General features: G+C 37.7%; 1 protein-coding gene across 1 annotated transcript; it reads left to right on the forward strand.

The window, feature by feature from the left end:
- Window positions 1-2,566: 2,566 nt before the first annotated feature.
- On the forward strand, window positions 2,567-5,715 carry CTSL (cathepsin L; the record flags this gene model as incomplete). Its single annotated transcript, XM_081280221.1, has 7 exons — window positions 2,567-2,692; window positions 2,989-3,111; window positions 3,212-3,358; window positions 3,538-3,762; window positions 4,207-4,369; window positions 4,990-5,107; window positions 5,616-5,715. 7 exons carry the CDS (start codon window positions 2,567-2,569, stop codon window positions 5,713-5,715), a joined length of 1,002 nt encoding a protein of 333 aa, XP_081136347.1.
- Window positions 5,716-19,610: the final 13,895 nt, after the last annotated feature.

A 19,610-nucleotide genomic window follows, 5' to 3' on the forward strand; every position in this document is an offset into this window, starting at 1 on the left:
GTACCTGAATATAAGTGCTGAAACTATAAAAACACTTAGAAGGCAACAGGAGAAAACCTTTTGTGACATGGGATTTGGTAAGAATTTTCAAAATAACATGGAAAAACAGGCAGTAAAAGAAAATGAATTAATAGGATTTTTTCAAAAGTAAAAACTTTTCATCATAAAACAGCTCTATAATCATAATGAAAACACAGTCCACAGAATGGGAGAAAATGTCTACAAATCATATATCTATTGAGAAATTAGTATAAGAAAATGTAAAGAACTACTAAAACAACAACAATAAATACCAATTAAATAAATACCAATTAAATAATGGGTAAGGACTTGACTAGATATTCTTCCAAAAAATATATACCAGTGGCAAATAAGCATGCAAAAATGTTCTACATAGCAATTAGAAAAATAAAAGTCAGTACTACAAAATCTACAATACAATGAAATATTATCTAAACTTAAAAAGGAAGGAAATTATGACACATGCTACATGATGAATGAAACTAAATAAAATGTCTAGACAAAGCACAAATATTGTGTGTGATTCCACTCATATGAAGTACCTAGAGAAGGTATCATGGTCTGTTTTGTACTGCTGTAACAGCACCTTAAAACCAGAGACCACAGTTATGGAGGCTGAAAAGTCTAATATCAATCTATCACATGTGGAAATGGCCTTCCTGCTGACTCATAACATGGTAGAGAGTATCACATGATGGGAGGGCAAAAAGGGCAGTCACCAGAGGCAGAAAGACGGCCAAACTTGCCCTCATTAAGAACTACTCCTCTGATAAGAAATCCACTATCTGTTACAGGTTGAACAGATTTTCATCACTTCCATGGGAGACAGAGCTCACACAAGGTCCTCCCAGCAGCTGGGGCAGCCAATTGCAGTGTGGGAGATAGTGGAGGTGGGGGCGGCCTCTAGCAGACTGATGGCTTTAAAGCTTGAGTCCAGGTGTTGCAAAACCAGATGCTTGAAGCTTAGTGACCTTTGAGGACCCAAGAAGTCTTCAGAGAGCACCTTCAGAAGGTTTGGCCACACCAGGTGAGTGCCACCAGCCTCACTGAGGTATGGCAGGAACAAGGACTAAGAAGAGGGGAACTCTGTAAGGACAAGGTCTAGAAGACAAGTGCAACCCCCAGGAACAAGAGCATCTGCACAGTCAGGCTTGAGGTGGGGAAGCAGAATAAGGTGTTTGCGGAATGCAAGGAGGCACTGAGACCACTCAGGTGGCCCCAAGTAGTGCAAGTCATGCAGGTCTGGTCAGGTAGGACAGTGCAGTTCCATCTTGTCACAGCCTGCAGTGATGTAATATCCTCTGGCCTCAGTGAGCATGTGCAAGGGCTGAAGCAGATGACAGCCCTTGGCCAGGAATTACAGAAGTGAGCCTGGGAGGCCTGACCCGATACCATACCCCACAGCCCTAGGAATTACCCGCCCCTGCCCAGGTATTCACCTGTAGTTCTGGCTTGTGGTTACTTGGCCACTTTTCCAGTCCTTAGTTGGGTAGTGAGTATGGGTGTGGAAGGCACACTCTCAAGTGTGGAACTGCTGGAGTGTTGGGTGCTGTCCTTCTCAGTTTCCCGAGGAAGGGCATTACATAAAGCTTTCATTCAGGAAGGGGAGGTTCTAAGATGTGTATCGTCTCCTCTCTATATTAGTCAAGAATAAAACGTGAGATAGCCTGGAAAATTTTGGGGACCTTTACCTCTACTTGGCCTCAGCTGCCTCATTAATACAATTTTTCCCAGGTGATCTTATTAATTGATACAAGACCTGGACCAATGGCTTTCTAGTTGTTGACTTAAACTTTTGACTGAATAGCAATCTTCACACCCTTATATGCTTAATTACCATTTCATACACTGACACAATTCCTCAAGCTCTGGGAATGCTGATTTTAATTTTGGTAGTTTGATGGAATTTGGCGTGGTTGCTTTAATCCAACCAAAACTGTCATGGTTTGGATATGAAGTGTCTCCTAAAGATTCATGTGTTAAGGGCTTGGTCCCCAGTACAGCAGTGCTCATAAGTGGGGTTTTTAAGAGGTGATTAGATCATGAGGGTTCTGACTTTATCAAAGGATTAACCCACCATGGCTGAATGAACTAAGGGGAGGTTGTGAAAACTGAAGGAGAGAGAGGACTTTGTTGGAGGAAGTGGGTCACTAGGCGCATGCTCTAGAAGTGTTTAACTTGTCTCTTCCCACAACCTCCTCTCTCCATGGCTACCATGAGCTGAACAGTTTTCCTTCACCATACCCTTCTGCTATGAAGTTATGCCTCAACTCAGGCCCAGAGCAATAGGGTTTCAATGTAAGCCCAAATAAATTTTTTCTCCTTAGTGAAATTTACTCAGGTATTTGTCACAGTGACAAAAGTTAATTGACAAACAATACTGTGAGCTTCTTTCACAGTCTTTGGATAAATTTTGGGGATAATAATTGAAATATCTTTATTCTACCATGGCAGCCTTTATTTTTCAGGTGAAATTAAGATGACTTTTCAGAAGGATAAATATAATCAGACCCTCATTTCTTTTCCCTTTCTAGGTTGTTGAAACATGAATCCCTCTCTCTTCCTGGCCATCCTTTGTTTTGGAATGGCTTCACCTGCTCCAAAACTTGATCACAGTTTAGAAGCACAGTGGCAAGAGTGGAAGGCAAAGCACAGGAAAACATATGACATGGTTGGTAGCACTAAAACTGTCCAGAGGGACCTGGGAGAGAATGGTGTCTGTTGTAGGAGTATAGCCACAGTAGCTTCTAGAAAATACCTCTTATGAGGCATTCACCTAATGGCACTTATTGTGAGCCCAGTGAGAGAAAACACTCCCTTATTGTGTCTGAGCTTGGAGAAATACTTCCAGAAATGTAGAGTCATGCTTGGTCATGGTTTCTTTTCATATCTGGCAACAAATCCACTGGGTGAGCATAGATTGGGTTGTAAGTATAAAGAAAGATCATTAATGATATGTACTTCTAGAATGAAGAAGGACAAAGGAAAGCAGAGTGGGAGAAGAATATGAAAATGATTGAACTGCACAATGGAGAATATAACCAAGGGAAACACAGCTTCATCATGGCAATGAATGTCTTTGGTGACATGGTGAGTGGAGCAGGGGGATTGGTTAACTCTGTGCTTCCTCTACTCAGTTCTTTAAAAAAAACATCTTCCTTTCCAACATTTTATTTACTTTTCCTTGAAGACCAGAGCAGAATTCAGTAATATGGTGAATGGCTTTCAAAACCAGAAGCACAAGAAAGGGAAAGTGTTTCAGAAACCTCTCTTTGGTGATGTACCCAAATCTGTGGATTGGAGAAAGAAAGGCTATGTGACTGCTGTGAAACATCAGGTATGATACTGTTTAATTCAGACCTTCTTCCTACTGGAAAACAAAGAGTAATTGACATCTTTACTTTGGTAGATTTTGGAGGGACATACAGTTAACATTTTTTTCCTTAAGAAGAGAATATTCAAATAGATAAGCTGTTGTCAAAGTCTTGCTATTTGCTTTTTGTATTCTCCTTTCAGGGTAATTGTAATTCATGTTGGGCTTTTAGTGCAACTGGTGCCCTTGAAGGACAGATGTTCCAGAAAACTAAAAAACTGGTCCCATTGAGCGTGCAGAACCTTATCGACTGTTCTCTGCCTCAAGGCAATTATGGATGTTATGGTGGCCGAATGGATCATGCCTTCCAGTATATTAAGGACAATGGAGGCCTGGACTCAGAGGCATCCTATCCATATGAAGCACAAGTAAATGGATCATCTTGTGTTGTCATTTCAGCTTGGGTTTTGGAAAATGAAACACTTTCAGAGATAAGATGCCTTTTCAGAATTTACTTGCCATATGTTAGAATCAATCTCTGCAAACTCTTAGTGTTATCACAATACATTGTTAGCCTTTGCATAATTCTCTGATGAGATGGTTAACATATCTTACTTGCATGTAACATGGAGCATGTGAATAGAGTTCTAATGTGAAAAACTTTTTATGAACAGGTAGACCTAGGGGGTCCCATTAAAAATATATGAGCTAATTTTCAGTTTTACATCAACTGATAGGATTTTACTTCTTCAGATGATTTATAAGTGTTGACTTAGAAATCCTGCTGCAAACTGTTAAGGGTTGTGGTTCTAACTCATGTTCCCCAGGAGGTGATGGCAATAATCAACTCTCTTCCCTGTTGTCATTAAAAGAACCGGCCCTGCAGGTACAGTCCTCAGAACTCCGTTGCTAATGACAAAGGCTTTATTGACATCCCAGAGGATGAGGAGGCCCTTATGAAGGCTGTGGCAACTGTGGGGCCTATTTCAGTTGCTATTGATGCAGAGCATGATTCCTTCAAGTTTTATAAAGGAGGTAAGTATTTTTTATAGAAATTGATGCATAAAAATTATAAAAGCACCATAACACACAAATATGATTGACCCTTTGGCATGCAAAAGTTAATGTAAAATTTTTGGTGCATGAATTTTACATATTCATGTTCATTTTATATGTGACAAATTTGTGTCTGATGTTCCCCTTTGACATTACTTGAAGTATATCCCCATGAATATTAGTGCCTCACAACATTTTTAATAGCTATGTCATTAAATGTTTAGTTTACTTAAATTGATTTTTTTAATTATTGGGTAATAAAAAATTTTCCAACATTTTTATTTCTGTTATTAAATCTGAAAAGAGTATCTCAATTCAAGTGTTTTTGCATTCTATGCTATTCCCTAAGATTGACATCCTAGCAGTAGAATTATTTTCAAGAGTGACTTTTCATGTCTCTAGATACACCTTTTACTAAGGGATAGAAGTCAATTTGTATTTCTGTCAGTTTTATCTGAGATTCTTAGACTTAAAAACAATAGATCCTATTTTTAAGTCTGATCTGGAATTTGTCATTTCAGAGGATTGAGATGGGTGACAGGGTGGGTCTGTGTCAGATTGCTGGTGTCTCTCACCCCAGCATTGATTTTATTCTCCAGGAATTTATTATAATCCACACTGCAGCAACACTTCGCTGTCTCATGCTGTTCTGGTGGTTGGCTATGGCTTTGAAGGAGCAGAATCGGACAACAAAAAATACTGGCTCATCAAGAACAGGTATAAGTTGCCAGTGAGATACAAATATGCAAACATATTTATATTTGAAATTCAAAAGGGTATTCTGGTTTCCACTCAGCATTTAGATACAGGTCCCAGAAATCTTTATTTAATCTGGTTGGACATAGAACTACTAATGTGTGATTATAACATTAAGATGTGATCACAAGCTTCCTGGGGGTATTGGGGTATTATTAACATGGTATGTAACACTGTATTTCTAAATTCTGAATTTTTTATATATCTATAATACATCTTACTGGAAAAAATATTTTACTCTTGATTTCTCAGTCTTGTGTCATTGGTATTGCAATTATTTTTGAGTCAAGAATAGAGGTTATGTGCAGATTTAGACTCAAAAGTTTATACTGTGTGAACAAGAACATTTGTCTCTTCTGATTCCTTCTGTGAAGTCTGTGGCCTCTGGCACAGTGCTTAAATCTAGTGTCACTGTTAACAAATCCAATGAGCTTTATTCTCTAAGATGGAAAACTTGCTCTTCTTTCAGCTGGGGTGAAAAATGGGGCATGAATGGTTATATGAAGATTGCCAGAAACAAGAACAACCACTGTGGAATTGCCTCAGATGCCAGCTACCCCCTGGTGTGAAGTCATGGGCAGTGATAACAAATGCCTATACTGGTGGCAACATGTATACAAGAGGGATTTCCATTTCAAACTGATCAGCCACTATTATCTTGGATCCAACATTTGAGTCATTCAAAACTCAGTATTGCTATGAATTCTGTGACACTTTATATTGATAAAATTTTATCACTACTCTACTGCCATAGATAGATTTGTATTATTGAGTCATCTAAATAATTTATCAATTTATTTGATTAATAAATTTTATTTTTTTTGCAAAGGTTGACCATCTTTCTGTTTTTATTACACTGATTTTTCTGATTTTCTTTTTTGTGTGTGTCTGTAGTCAAAACCTGTGATTAGGGCCTAAATATATAACTGAATTTGCCAATGATACACTAAGATAAGTAGCCTGATGGATTTTCCAGTTACACATATGCAGATCTTATGCCAGTGACTGTGTCTTTCCCAGTCCTTGATTGGAACAAAATTTGAGGTATGATCTAAAAGGACAAAAATAATTGCTTGATAAAAAAAATAACTGTTTTGAAAAGTGAGCTGACATATATATGATTTCACTGCTAGGAAAGGGCCTGAGAGGTGATATTCATGTCACCCAAGATTATTGCAATCCAGTTGAATTATGGAACAAATGTCTCAGAGTCAGCATCTTTCAGAACTGCTGGTGATGAAATTTGTCATTTTAGAAATGCTGAGCATGATTCCTTGAAGATTTATATGATCATGTTGCAGTTGAGGAAGGATAGGACCCCAGGGGATTGCCCATATCATTTAATCTCTGGGTCCACAAGGGATAAGGGATAAATTCCCAGGTTTGAAACTGGTCTTTAAGAATGGTAACATGGTCTTGGAAGACAAAAGACAGGTAAAAGGATCAGAAGTGAGGGCCTAAGGTGTCATATAGACAAAGCTACATGATATATGAACTATTAAAAATAAAAAAAAATAGAAATAAATTTCTTACAATATTGTGTTAATAGAGAACACAGAGTTCCATCAACTGTGGTTTTCAAATGTCTCATGTTCCCCTTCAAGAAAATAGAAAGGAGGGATGGTGATGGAAGTATTTAGTGATAGTATCTATCATCCTTGAGAAGGGAATGGGATGCTTAGCCAGGGTCTTAGTCCACAGAGCCTCTAGTAATCTGTGCCCAAGTCCATCTGGATTGAACCAGGTGTCATGATGTCTCCTCTGGTCTTCCTTAATATTTGACAAAATTTCTAACTTTTTGATTTAAATTGGTAGGTGTTACATCAGAGTAAAATTCCTCTGGTTTTATGTAAATGCAGAAAGAGAGAGAGGGAAATATTTGTGAGATTCTGAAGCCAAATCCCTTCTGCAGGTTGGGACCCAAGACTTTATGTAGCACCCACTAGACTTTATGTAGCACTCACTCTGTGGCAGTCATCACCACTGTGGAAGAGTCTTTCCTGACCTCAAGGAGCAGGTGCTGTTACGGAAAGTGAGGTGTTCAGGAAGGACTTTGATGAGGAAGGGACTATAGACATTAGCCAGAGCACCCAGAAAATGAGAAAAGACGAAAGCGTAAGCATCTGAGTAGACTAATGGTCAACACTCCTGAGAACACAGACTGTGGTTAGAGACTCTATGAAGTGATTGTGTTGAGGTGTTGAGAGACAAGGCTGCTACAGAATTGGTTTTTAGGATTCTAGGAAATAACTGATAAGGGAAGTGAAAAGGGTATTCTGAATCAGGGTTGGTGGCATGTATCTATAGTCCTGTGACATAAGGATCACTTGAGCACCAAGGAATTCAATTCAGGTTATCCTGGGTAACATAACAACTCCATGAAAAAAGAAAGAAAAGAAATGAAAAATTAAAAGAATACAGAGGGAAAAAAACTGTCCTGGTCATCTCTTATTGTAAAAATAAAACATCAGGAAACCCAGAAGCTTGAGACAAAACTTTCACACTTCCTGGCTGGACTCAGCTTGTCATTTGAAATTGTTTCCCGGCTGTGAATATGTATAGGTTTGTCTGGGCTGGACATCCACAGGGCTCTCTCAGTGACTGGTTAGAGATGCTGATTCTGGCTAGACAGTTACCTTGGACTGAGGACCAGAGCGCATATACAGGGTTTCTCCATGGCTTGGGGCTCCCAAAGCAAGAAATTTTGGGAACCATATATACATAGTTAAACTTTGACCAGTAAATTTTACAAACATTCACAATCACTCCAAAGTAAGTTAATAAAGTACTATTAAAAGACATGGCTTTGGGGGCATAAACTGAGGATTGGAATAGCTGGGTCAAATGGTGGCTCCATTCCAAGTTTTCTGAGGAATCTCTATACTGCTCTCCTTAATGTTTTAACCAATTTACAGTTCCATCAGCAATGTTTGAGTATACTTTTTTTCAAAACCCACATCCTCATCAGCATTTATTGTCACTTTTATTCTTGATAATTGCCATTGAGACTGGAGTGAGATGAAATCTTAAGAGTAGTTTTGATTTCCAAAGGACTTAAAATCAGCATACCACAGTGATGCAGACACATCAATGTTTATAGCAGCTCAACTCACAAGAGCTAAACTATGGAACCAACCTAGGTGCCCCTCAACAGATGAATGGATAAAGAAAATGTGATATATATATATATATATATATATATATATATATATATATATATATATACACTCACACACACACACACACACACACACACACAATAGAATATTACTCAGCCTTAAGGAAGAACGAAATTATGGCATTTTCCATATAGATGGAGCTAAGCAAAATGAGCCAATTACAAAAACAAAAAACAAAACAAAACAAAACAAAAAACAAAGGCTGAATATTTTCTCTGATATGTGGATGATAATTCACAATAAGTAGGCGCTAGGGAAAAATAGAGGAACTTTAGATTAGAGGGGAATGAAGGGAGGGGAGGGGGTGTAGGGGTAGGAAGGATAGTAGAAGGAATCAGACATTAATAGCCTATGATTACACAACTGGTGTGATTCTACATCATGTACAACCAGAAGAATGAGAAGTTATACTCCATCTATGTATGATATGTCAAGATGCATTCTACTGTCATGTATAACTAATTAAAACAACAACAAAAAAGACATGGTCTCTTTAGTACTACATTTAAAAGTTTCATAATTTATGTATTTCAGTGCTATTTTTTAAAATATTTATGCTTTTGACAATTATTTACTGGCCACCTTTTAGAAGGTATTGGTGTGTTGGACTAGGGGACACAAAAGTGAAGCAAATAATCCCTGTTTCTCTCTCTGAAGTCTACATTCTACAGGAGAACCAGTATACCATACCATGGCAGGAATCCATGTGCAAGTGCATGTAGCCTGGGCTCTTGGGACAGAGCACAATCAGAACATGTGTCTGCAACAAGCTGCCCTCTAGGGTTCAAGTAAATCCTGAGCAAGTGACATCTGATCTCAATTTCAAGAATTCATGTGTATATTCTCTGGGATGAGATATAAAGGGGTAGTTTCTCCTGTGCTATATTATTTTGACTTTTAAGTAATGAAATTTTATTATCTCAATGAGCTATCATATTCAGAAATTCATAGCTCTAGCAATAATATAACACAAAGATAAACTACCCCCTCATGTGTCATTCCAAATAATATACAGATGAACTCTTAGAATTGGGATCATCTACTTAGCTAGCACATAAAGAAAATATTATTATTTAAAGTTTTATACTAGAAGACTGGAAGCACAGAGTACCCAAATTACTTGCCAAGGAGATTCAAGCATTTTGTTTTCTTTTTCTATTATGCAATGAATCAGGAACTCCTAGTTCATATGGTTGGTAGAGGAGTAAATTAAATTAAATTATTTAAGACAAGTTTTGGTCTTTCAAGTGTGCACAAATGGGTTCTCTTGTTTAGTTCTATTTTCCCTCTTTCTGTGAGGATGAAATTGAAAATATATAAAGCAGCAATGAACAATTTGAAGTTAGGATGATAACAATGGAAGAAAATGGTCTTTGTTCATCTCTAAAGCCTGCATAAAGTCTTCTTCATCAAGAGTTATCAACTGGAAAACGATTGCATAATAGTCTTCCTTTGATAATTTTAAATTTGTTAAATTGTCCCAGAATTTCTTTATAGAACTCTCCAAAATTCTTCTCTTTGGAATCTAAAAATCCCCCAAATTGTTCTAGACTTTATACTGGTCAGAAACATTATAAACAGTTCTGGAGAATTTACTCAGTGGCCCTTCCAAATCCTTAGTCTGGCTCTAAGGTCCCTAGTGAAACTGTGAACCTTTCTCCACATCTGTTATGTGGAAAAACCATCTGCTTCATCCTATATTTATTTCAACATAAATGACCATTGTGAAGGCCCATGTTGAGTTTCAGTACCACACGAGACTTGGGTAGGCATGGGTTTACAGGCATATGTATTATATGTTTTATTTTAAAATATTTATTTCCAACAGTTGTTCTCTTTATTTTTATTGTATTATGTCAACCATGGACTATAGTGTCCTCTCCTGCATATTCTCTTGAAACCTGTAATTGGTAGTGACCAGGATAGTGATGAATCATTCAATTGAAGAGGCCCAGATATAGCAGTTATGGATGTTGCTTCACCAAACCAGTAACATTTCATACCATAGAGTGATGTAGAACATTCTGCTTGTCAGTGCTTTGTTACTATTTCTGGTCAGAACAAAAAAGTCTTCTTCAATGAGAGATCTGCAAACCACTGATCCTGTAGACAGATCCTCCATGTGAGACACAGGTATATCTTTGGTTCATGCCATGAACATCACTATCGATTTACCATTGCAACTGACATTCAAATAAAATCAGACAAACGCACTGATAAGAGACTTAACATGTTAGTGGTATTGTTTCCAAGTTCCTTTCCCTGTGAAAAGGTCCAGACATGTTAAAATACATTGGCTGTGGAATAGACACATATGAGACTATTTACACTTGATTTTTTTTTTTTTGGCCTTCAAAATGACAATTTTTGGGTGTTGAACTGAATAAAAAATTAAAAATAATTATAATGACAACAAATGATATGGTAAAGAGGGAAATTCCTAATGCTTGCTCCCTGGCAAATTCATGAATACTTTTACTTGATCTTCTGTTTTAGGTTTTGGTGAAGAGAAAAACAACCCCCTTTAAATGTTTTCTAAAAAATTAGATTTTTACCTTTAAAAATTTTTAAATTAAGAAACTTTAAAATTTTGTTCAAAATTAGAATATTGAACATAAGGTATTTTTTCCCCAACAGAAGTCTAGATTTAATATTTCAATGTATTTTTCTGGACAATAAGACTGTTATTGGAGCTATATGTTTGGGATTTAATAATTTCATATTGTACTCATATATAGAAATGTCAGTATATTATCCCACAAATATATACAAGCATTATGTATCAAGTAAAATAATATATATGTTAAAAAGGAAATTGAAAAAAGAAGACTCTTGTAGATTAGTAATGGCAACTTTTGGTCAACTTTAATCCAGTGACAATCTGCATAATGTTGAATACTTTATAAAACGTGAATGCCTTTGTATAATGTTCAATCACCAGTTCAGATTCCTTGCCACTCTATATAGCTTCCATTCAGCATTTATTTGCACTTTCCTGCAGGACCCTCCAAAGAATTTCAGTTCCCAAACTCTGTCTTGGATCTCAGTACTTCATGGCTCCTCTTCCAAGTGGAGACAACATTCTGGTCAAGGGGTGAGAGAGGAAGCCTACTCCCTCTTTACATTTTCTCTCATGATTTTTTCTGTTCTCAGACTGTGAGCAGGAGACAAAACCCAGAAGATACGCAGCCCCTCCCATAGTCTAAGATGGTCAAGTTAAAAAAGTCTGATAATATTTATGCCTGATGAGAGGGTGATATGAGGCCTCATGACTGCTCTTGAAATTAATGCAATTTTTTTGGTCCAGTAACTGGGAAATGTTCAACACTTTTTGAATGTTCATATTCTTGGTCCAAGTAAATTCACTTTTATTCTATAAAAATAGTCTCATAAACATGAATATTATATGCCCACTATATTAAAAAAACTTTAAGTCTAAATGTTTCTCAATAGGGGAACATTTAAATATGATTTCATGTGTATAAACGTGTCTATGGGTCCAGAACATTCCAGTGAGTGCAAAAAGTAAATTCCAGAACAGTGTCATAATATGATCTCATTAAAGGTCAAAAATAAATTTAGAAGTTACATCTGTGTTTTTTTTTTACTTTATTATTTTTATTATGTTTTCTTTTATTGTTCTTTTTAATTATATATGACAGTATAGTATAATATGATGTATTTATACAAACATGGAGTACATCTTATTCTAATTAGGATCTCAGTCTTGTGATTGTACATCATGTAAAAATTCACTGTGTTGTGTTCATATATGTACATAGGAAAGTTATATCAGAATCATTCCACTGTCTTTCCTATTTCTGTCCCCCTCCCTTCCTTTCATTCCCCTTTGTCTAATCTACTGAACGTCTACTCTTCCCCTCCCCTTTTGTTTTGTGTTAACATCTACATATACATAATGGAATATTACTCAGCCATAAAAAAGAATGACTTTATGACATTTTCCAAAAAGTGGATGGATCTGGAGACTATTATACTAAAGAAAATAAGCCAATCCCACCAAAAAACCAAAGTGTGAATGTTCTCTCTGATATGTAGATGCTAGCACATCTGTGTGTTTTTATAAACAAAGTTTTATTTAAAAAGAAAGCCTACAAGAATATGTATCAAAGTGTTAGCAGTTATATTTGGCATTGGTATGAGTGAAGGATGCATCAAAGGCACTAATATTTTATTTTATGCTACATTTTGCTTTTCAGTATTGTTTAATTTAAAATAGTTTAATGGAAAATTTTATAATAAGAAACAAAGTCACACCACTGCCCCCAGAACAGAAAGTTGCACAGCAAAATCTTTCCTCCTCATTTTATCCCATTTAATGTCTATTGTCAGTTTCTCATGTATCCTTCTAGAACTGTTCATGCATTTAAGAACAAATATATTCTTATTCTCTGATTATCCACAAATAGTAGCACATTATATCCTGCTTACTACTTTACTTTCTCCCATTAAAAAATATACTTAATTACATTTTCATTGCTTAAACAAATTTTACATGATGTGACAGTTAATCTGAATCATCAACTTAATCAAAGTCAAATATGCCTAATATTAAGAGCAATCAGAGTGTGTCAATCAGCCTACAGCAAACTCAGGGGGAGGCCCATCTTAAATATGGGCTGCACAGAACAATAGGTTGGGCACCTGGATGGAACAAATAAGAAAGCAGAAGCAAGCTCTCTCCTCCTCCTCCTCCTCCTCCTCCTCCTCCTCCTCCTCTTCCTCCTCCTCCTCTTCTTTTTCTTCTTCGTTGTTGTTGTCATCGTTGTCATCATAATTATTTATACAGGACAGAAGAATGCATCTTGACATATAATACATAGATGGAGTATAACTTCTCATTCTTCAGGTTGTACATGATGAAGAATCACATCAGTTGTGTAATAATATATGCACATAGGTTAATAATGACTTATTCATTCTACTACCTTCCCACCCCTATACCTGCTCCCCTCCCTTCACTCCCCTCTGTCTAATCCAAAGTACTTCTGTTCTTCCCTAGCCAACACCTCCCTTAATGTGAATTAGCATCTGCATATGAGAGAAAACATTTGGCCTTTGGTTCTTTAGGATTGGCTTATTTTGCTTAACATGATTCATTTACTGGCATATGCCATAATTTCATTCTTCTTTAAGGCTGAGTAATATTCCATTGTGTACATATACCACTATTCTTTATTCATTCATCTGTTGAAGAACACCTAGGTTGCTTCCATAGTTTAGCTATTGTGCAAGCTGTATTCTTTGTGACTGGGGGCTTAGATTGCTGCTGAATTGCCTGAGGACATCAGAATCCAGCTCTTTCACTCTTCCAAAGAGGACTGTGACCATGATTCTCCAAGGAGTTTCCAGGTCTTGAGTCCTGAACTGGGCTGCATCATTGGTCCTGATTATTCTGAGGCTATGGTTTCTTGGACTGACCAGCTACTGGTTCCTTCATTTCTCCAGCCATAGATAACCATTGTGGAACTATCCAGCTTCTGGTCCTATAAGCCAATCTAAAAAATTCCGTAATTTACCACTTGTAAGAAGCAAGTAGCTTAGTGACTTTTACCTTGCACACTTCTGGAAAACTAAGGGATATAATGATGTTGCTGTTGCCTCTGGCTTCACCGGAAAAAGTGACAAAAGAGAATGAAGAGCTGCAGATGAGCATAACCAATTTAAAACTGCTCAGTATTCTGGAGAATCATCTCTTTGTAATCATAGGGCTCAGGTTGAATAAAACCAGACACATATTCTCATCTTGTAATTGGCTGAATTGAGATGCAAGTTTAATTCTCAGTCTCAAAGCGAGTCTGCAGTTAATGCAAAGGTATGACTTGGAAAAGAATGAGGTCTAGTAAATTGGGATGGAGATGTATGGGAGGACCCCAAAGAGGATAGAGACATCAAACTCTTCCATTTTGATGAATATATTTGACAGAAGTAGTTGCTTCCCCACCCTTAGTGGTTGAGGCAGCATCCCCATCCCCACCCTTCATAATCACCTCCTCCAGAAGTAATTTATCCTCATTGCTTTTGAAAACAATAATGACCTTTGGTGATGCATTTGATGAGCCTGAAAATGCTGATACTATTTGGGATGGAATCTCACCACCCACTTTTGTCTCTAGGCATATAAATAGATCTGAGTTTAAGTAGGTCCTTGAAAGGTAAGGCACACAGTGTGACCCACAAAAAGTTGCATTAAACTCCATGGGAACATCTTGAGTTTTCTAATTCTTACAAGTAGAGGTCTGGGGAATATGTATGGGAATGGATTTGAAAGGTTTTGAGAATGGTACAAGGAGTATAGAATTAGACGATAATGAATTTATTGATATGAGGCCATTAAGCAGAGGTTCTGAATTTAATATAGCAGCTTGAAGTGCTAAAAAATACTAATAGTTTGGATGGTTGACATATGAATCAAAAGATGGCCAACTGTGAATAAGTTGAAAATGCCTGACATCCCTTGGCTTTGGAATGCTGGAATTTATCTGCCATATATGACCTTCTCTCCACACTGGAAGGGTCCAGAGATGTATTCTTTAGAATATTTGTGGAATTAGTTAATCAATCATGGTATTTCCAGAAGCCAAAAGAATGGGAAATCCACAAAATTCTTACTCGATTTATATAAGCAGAAAAATTCCAGGACAAATGTACAAAAGTTTGCCTTAGATCATAACAGCAAAGAATCATGGTCTTTCAACCAATTCTCAATTTGAGTCAGTTTATGGAACCAGAACCCCTTAAATGGGGAGGGGAAGTTCTCCTTGAGGAAGGACCCTGAAATAGTATCAGAAAGTTTTACCATTAATCTTTCTCCATCCCTCATCAAAAGGACCTAAGGCCTATCATCAAGGGTAAAAGTGAAGGAGTCCAGTGGTATGGGGGCTCTCTGAGATAGTTCTTCTAATGTGATGAATAAGTTGTTGCATCTAGTCCTTGTAATAAACAAGGAAGGAGAACAATGCCTGGTGGAACTATTTGGATTCTGGAGACAGCACATTTTTCACTTGGGTGTGTTACTCTGGCCCATCTACTGAGTGACTTGAAAAGCTGCTCATTTTGAGCAGGCCCAAGAACTGGAGACGGCTCTGCAACAGGGACAGGCTGCTCTGCCCCTTGGGCCATATGATCCAGATAGTACTTAAGGTGTAAGTAGCAGGTGCTATTTTAAGTCTTTGGTCCCCATAGGTGAATCACAGAGGAGGCCATTGGAACTTTGGAGCAAGATCCTCCCATCATCTGCAGACAGGTACTCTCCCTTTGAGAAATAGCTTCTGCCTGTAACCAGGCCTTAGTGGAAATTGAATCCTTAACCATGGGCCACTAAATTACTATGTAACCTGAGATGCCCACATGAATTGGGTTTTATCTGACCCACCAAGTCATAAAGTTGTACATACACAGCTGTACTCCATCATCAAGAGGAAGTGGTATGTATATAATCAAGATCAGGGAGATCCAATATGGCGGCGGGCACGGAGAGATCAAGTCTCTGACCTCTTCAGCTGCACAGGCATAGGGAGTCTTAAACCATCAAAATGCTGTTTGTTCAGGAGCACTAGGCAATGCTGAGCTGACGTGGATCGGGGGCGAAAAATCTATGCCTCTCAGAACACAAACTGAGCCTGGAGCGGCTGAATTCAGGCTCCAGTTCACCTTTGTCTTGCAGACAAACCGCTGTGACTCAGCACTAAACGATCCCAATCCTGCTGAAACAACTTGTGGGTTTTTCCTGATCCTGCGGAGGGTAATACCAACTGAGCCTCCATAGGTAGTGGCCACAGGATTGAGACAGGGCTTGGGAGAGCCAGTCAGGACCCATCCATTGCATTGGTCACCCGACAAAGAGAACGAACTGTCTCCATTCCCATGGGATATCACCATGGCAGAGAACTGACATCACCAGAATGCGGCAGAGGAGATAACTTCATTGAAACCAGCGGCAGCAGGTGTAACCACCTAGCCCCCCCTCCACACATCAGGAAAACCTCAAGGGCCCCTCCCAGTTCTCCCATGAGCTCAATAGTCAGACCGAGGGAACAGTGGCGCTGGACTCACAGCGCAGGATCCCCGGCTACTGCTCCCACCAGCGCTGACAACTGAGGTCTCTTGCACCAGCTACCAGGGGCGTGGTAACCAGAGGGAAAGCAAAATACACTGAGGGTTCTCAGCCCCAAGCTCCACAACCTTAGGGTCTGAGGGAATGGCAAACAGGGAGAGTGTGCCCAGTCATTCAAGAAAATAGGGCTCCCGGGAGCAGCAGACCTGGCGTGTAGCCAGTATTGTGGTGAGCGTCACCAGTGAGCGGGGCCTGGCTGGAGGAAAAGTGGGGAAGTGACTAGACATAAGATAAGGCCCTAGGCACTCAGGATTGGAGACCCGCCCAGTCGGGGTGGGGGGGAGGAGGAGCTGATGCACAGTGATTGGTTCCCACATATTGAGAGGAGAAGCTTGGCTCAGTGGGCACAGCGCCACCTACTGGAAGAAAAATTAATTGAACTCTAAGACTGCACTTTTTAATTTTTTTAAATTATTTGTTTTTTTAATTGTTTTTTTATTTTTTTATTTTTTTAAATTATTTTTTATTTTTTATTTTTATTTTTCTGATTATTTATAAAATTTTTTTCTTTTTTATTTTCTATTTTTATTTTGTCTTTTCATTTCTTTTCAATTTCTGTATTCCCCTTTCCTTGAATTCTACCTGTTTACTCTCATTCTCTTTAGTGACTTCTTCCCTTCCCTTCTAATATCTTTCCTCCCAAGCATCACGACGCTGTTTATGTGTAATTTACTAAAAATATATAGGTAAATGTTCTGAGGCATTATATAGTGCTACCAAGTCCCTAGCTACCCCCAAATACTCCAGACCATTCTCCTGTTAATATCCCTCATCAGTAGAGCAACCTTCCAAGGTTGCCAAGAGATACCAACCACAATACCATCACATAATTCAACCTAAATATAAGTCCCAAGACCAAATCGCAGACCACTATATGCCATCAGAATCCGTACACAGTTTAGGAAACGAATGAATCTGCATTATAGTGCAAAAAAACTCATCATCTCTAGTCATAGTCTCCCCTCACAAAAGAGAGACTCCAGAGACACACAAAACCAAATAAATTTATAAGAGTAAATAGTAACTCAGCAGTCAAACAGAACAAGAAGTAACATGAGCAGCATGAAAAAGCAAGGAAGAAAAGGAGTACAAACAATGCAGGACAGCCTGAATATACAGGAGGACCTAGAGGCATCAGAAAAATGGTCAAATAAAGAACTCAAGGAATACCTTAGACAGATGGAATGGAATCTTAAAGAGGACATGAGATAGCAAATTCAAACAATGAAAGAACACATTGAAAATGAATTACATAAACAGATGAAAGAAGCAAATAAGCATCTTTATCAGGAGATAGAGATTATTTAAAAATCAATCAATAATTCTAGAAATGAAGGAAAATATAAACCAAATTAAAAACTCAAATGAGAGTATCACTAACAGAGTGGAGCAAGTAGAAGCCAGAACGTCAGATAATGAAGACAAAATATATCATCTTGAAAAGAGTCTAGCCAACTCAGAAAGGCTGGTAAAAAAATCACGAGAAAAACATACAAGAGATATGGGATAACATAAAAAAACCAAACTTAAGAGTCATCGGGATAGAGGAAGTTATAGAGGTTCAAACCAAGGGAATAAGCAACCTGTTGAATGAAATAAGTATAGAAAACTTTCCAGATATAAAAAAGGAAATGGATGTACAAATTGTAGATGCATACAGGACACCGAGAATACAAAATCATAGTAGAACAACACCAAGACACATTGTTATGAAGATATCCAATATACAGAACAAAGAGAAAATATTAAAAGCTACAAGAGAAAGGAGACAGATTACTTTCAGGGGTAAACCAATAAGGTTAACAATGGATTTTTCATCACAGATGCTGAAAGCAAGAAGATCCTGGAACAACGTATTTCAAACACTGAAAGACAATGGATGCCAACCAAGAATTTTGTATCCAGCAAAATTAAGCTTCAGATACAACAATGAAATAAAAATCTCTCAGGATAAACAAAAGTTAAAAGAATTTGCAGCCAGAAAACCAGCATTGCAAAGAATCTTGAGCAAAACACTACACAAGGAAGAAATGAAAAACAACAACCAAAACCAACAGTGGGAAGTACCTCAGTAAAGCGAGAGTGTGGGGGGAAAGCTAATCATGGAGAAACAAACCAAATTAAAATAAAAAAGATAAATAATCAAACATGGCTGGAAGTACAAACCATATATCAATAGTAACTCTAAACATTAATGGCTTAAACTCAATAAAGCGACATAGGCTGGTAACATGGATTAAAAAAACAAATCCAACAATATGCTGCCTCCAGGAGACACATCTGATTGGAAAAGACATACACAGGCTGAAGGTGAAAGGTTGGGAAAAAACATACCACGTACACGGTCCTCGTAAGCAAGCAGGGGTGGCCATCCTCATATTGAATAAAATCGACTTCAAGACTAAGTTAATCAAAAGGGATAAGGAAGGACATTATTTACTGTTAAAAGGAACCATTCACCAACAAGACATAACAATTATCAATATTTATGCACCAAATAATGGTGCTGCGACTTTCATAAAACAAACTCTCCTCAAGTTCAAGAATCAAATAGACCACAACACAATAATTATGGGTGACTTCAACACACCTCTCTCACCATTGGACAGATCCTCCAAACAAAAGTTGAATAAAGAAACTATAGAACTCAATAACATAATCAATAACCTAGACTTAACTGACATATATAGAATATATCAACCATCATCAAGTGGATATATTTTTTTCTCAGCAGCACATGGATCCTTCTCAAAAATAGACCATATATTATGCCATAGGGCAACCCTCAGTAAATATAAAGGGGTAGAGATAATACCATGCACGTTATCAGATCATAATGGAATGAAACTGGAAATCAATGATAAAAGAAGGAAGGAAAAATCCTACATCTCATGGAAAATAAACAATATGTTACTGAATGATCAATGGGTTACAGAAGACATAAAGGAGGAAATCAAAAAATTCTTAGAGATAAATGAAAATACAGACACAACATATCAGAATCTATGGGACACAATGAAAGCAGTTTTAAGAGGGAAATTCATTAGGTGGAGGTCATTGCTCAAAAAAAAAAAAAAACAACAAATAAATGAGCTCATACTTCATCTCAAAGCCCTAGAAAAGGATGAGCAAAACAACAGCAAATGTA

Source organism: Spermophilus citellus (genome assembly GCF_964194105.1).
Source record: "Spermophilus citellus genome assembly, chromosome: 2".
Classification (NCBI taxonomy): domain Eukaryota; kingdom Metazoa; phylum Chordata; class Mammalia; order Rodentia; family Sciuridae; genus Spermophilus; species Spermophilus citellus.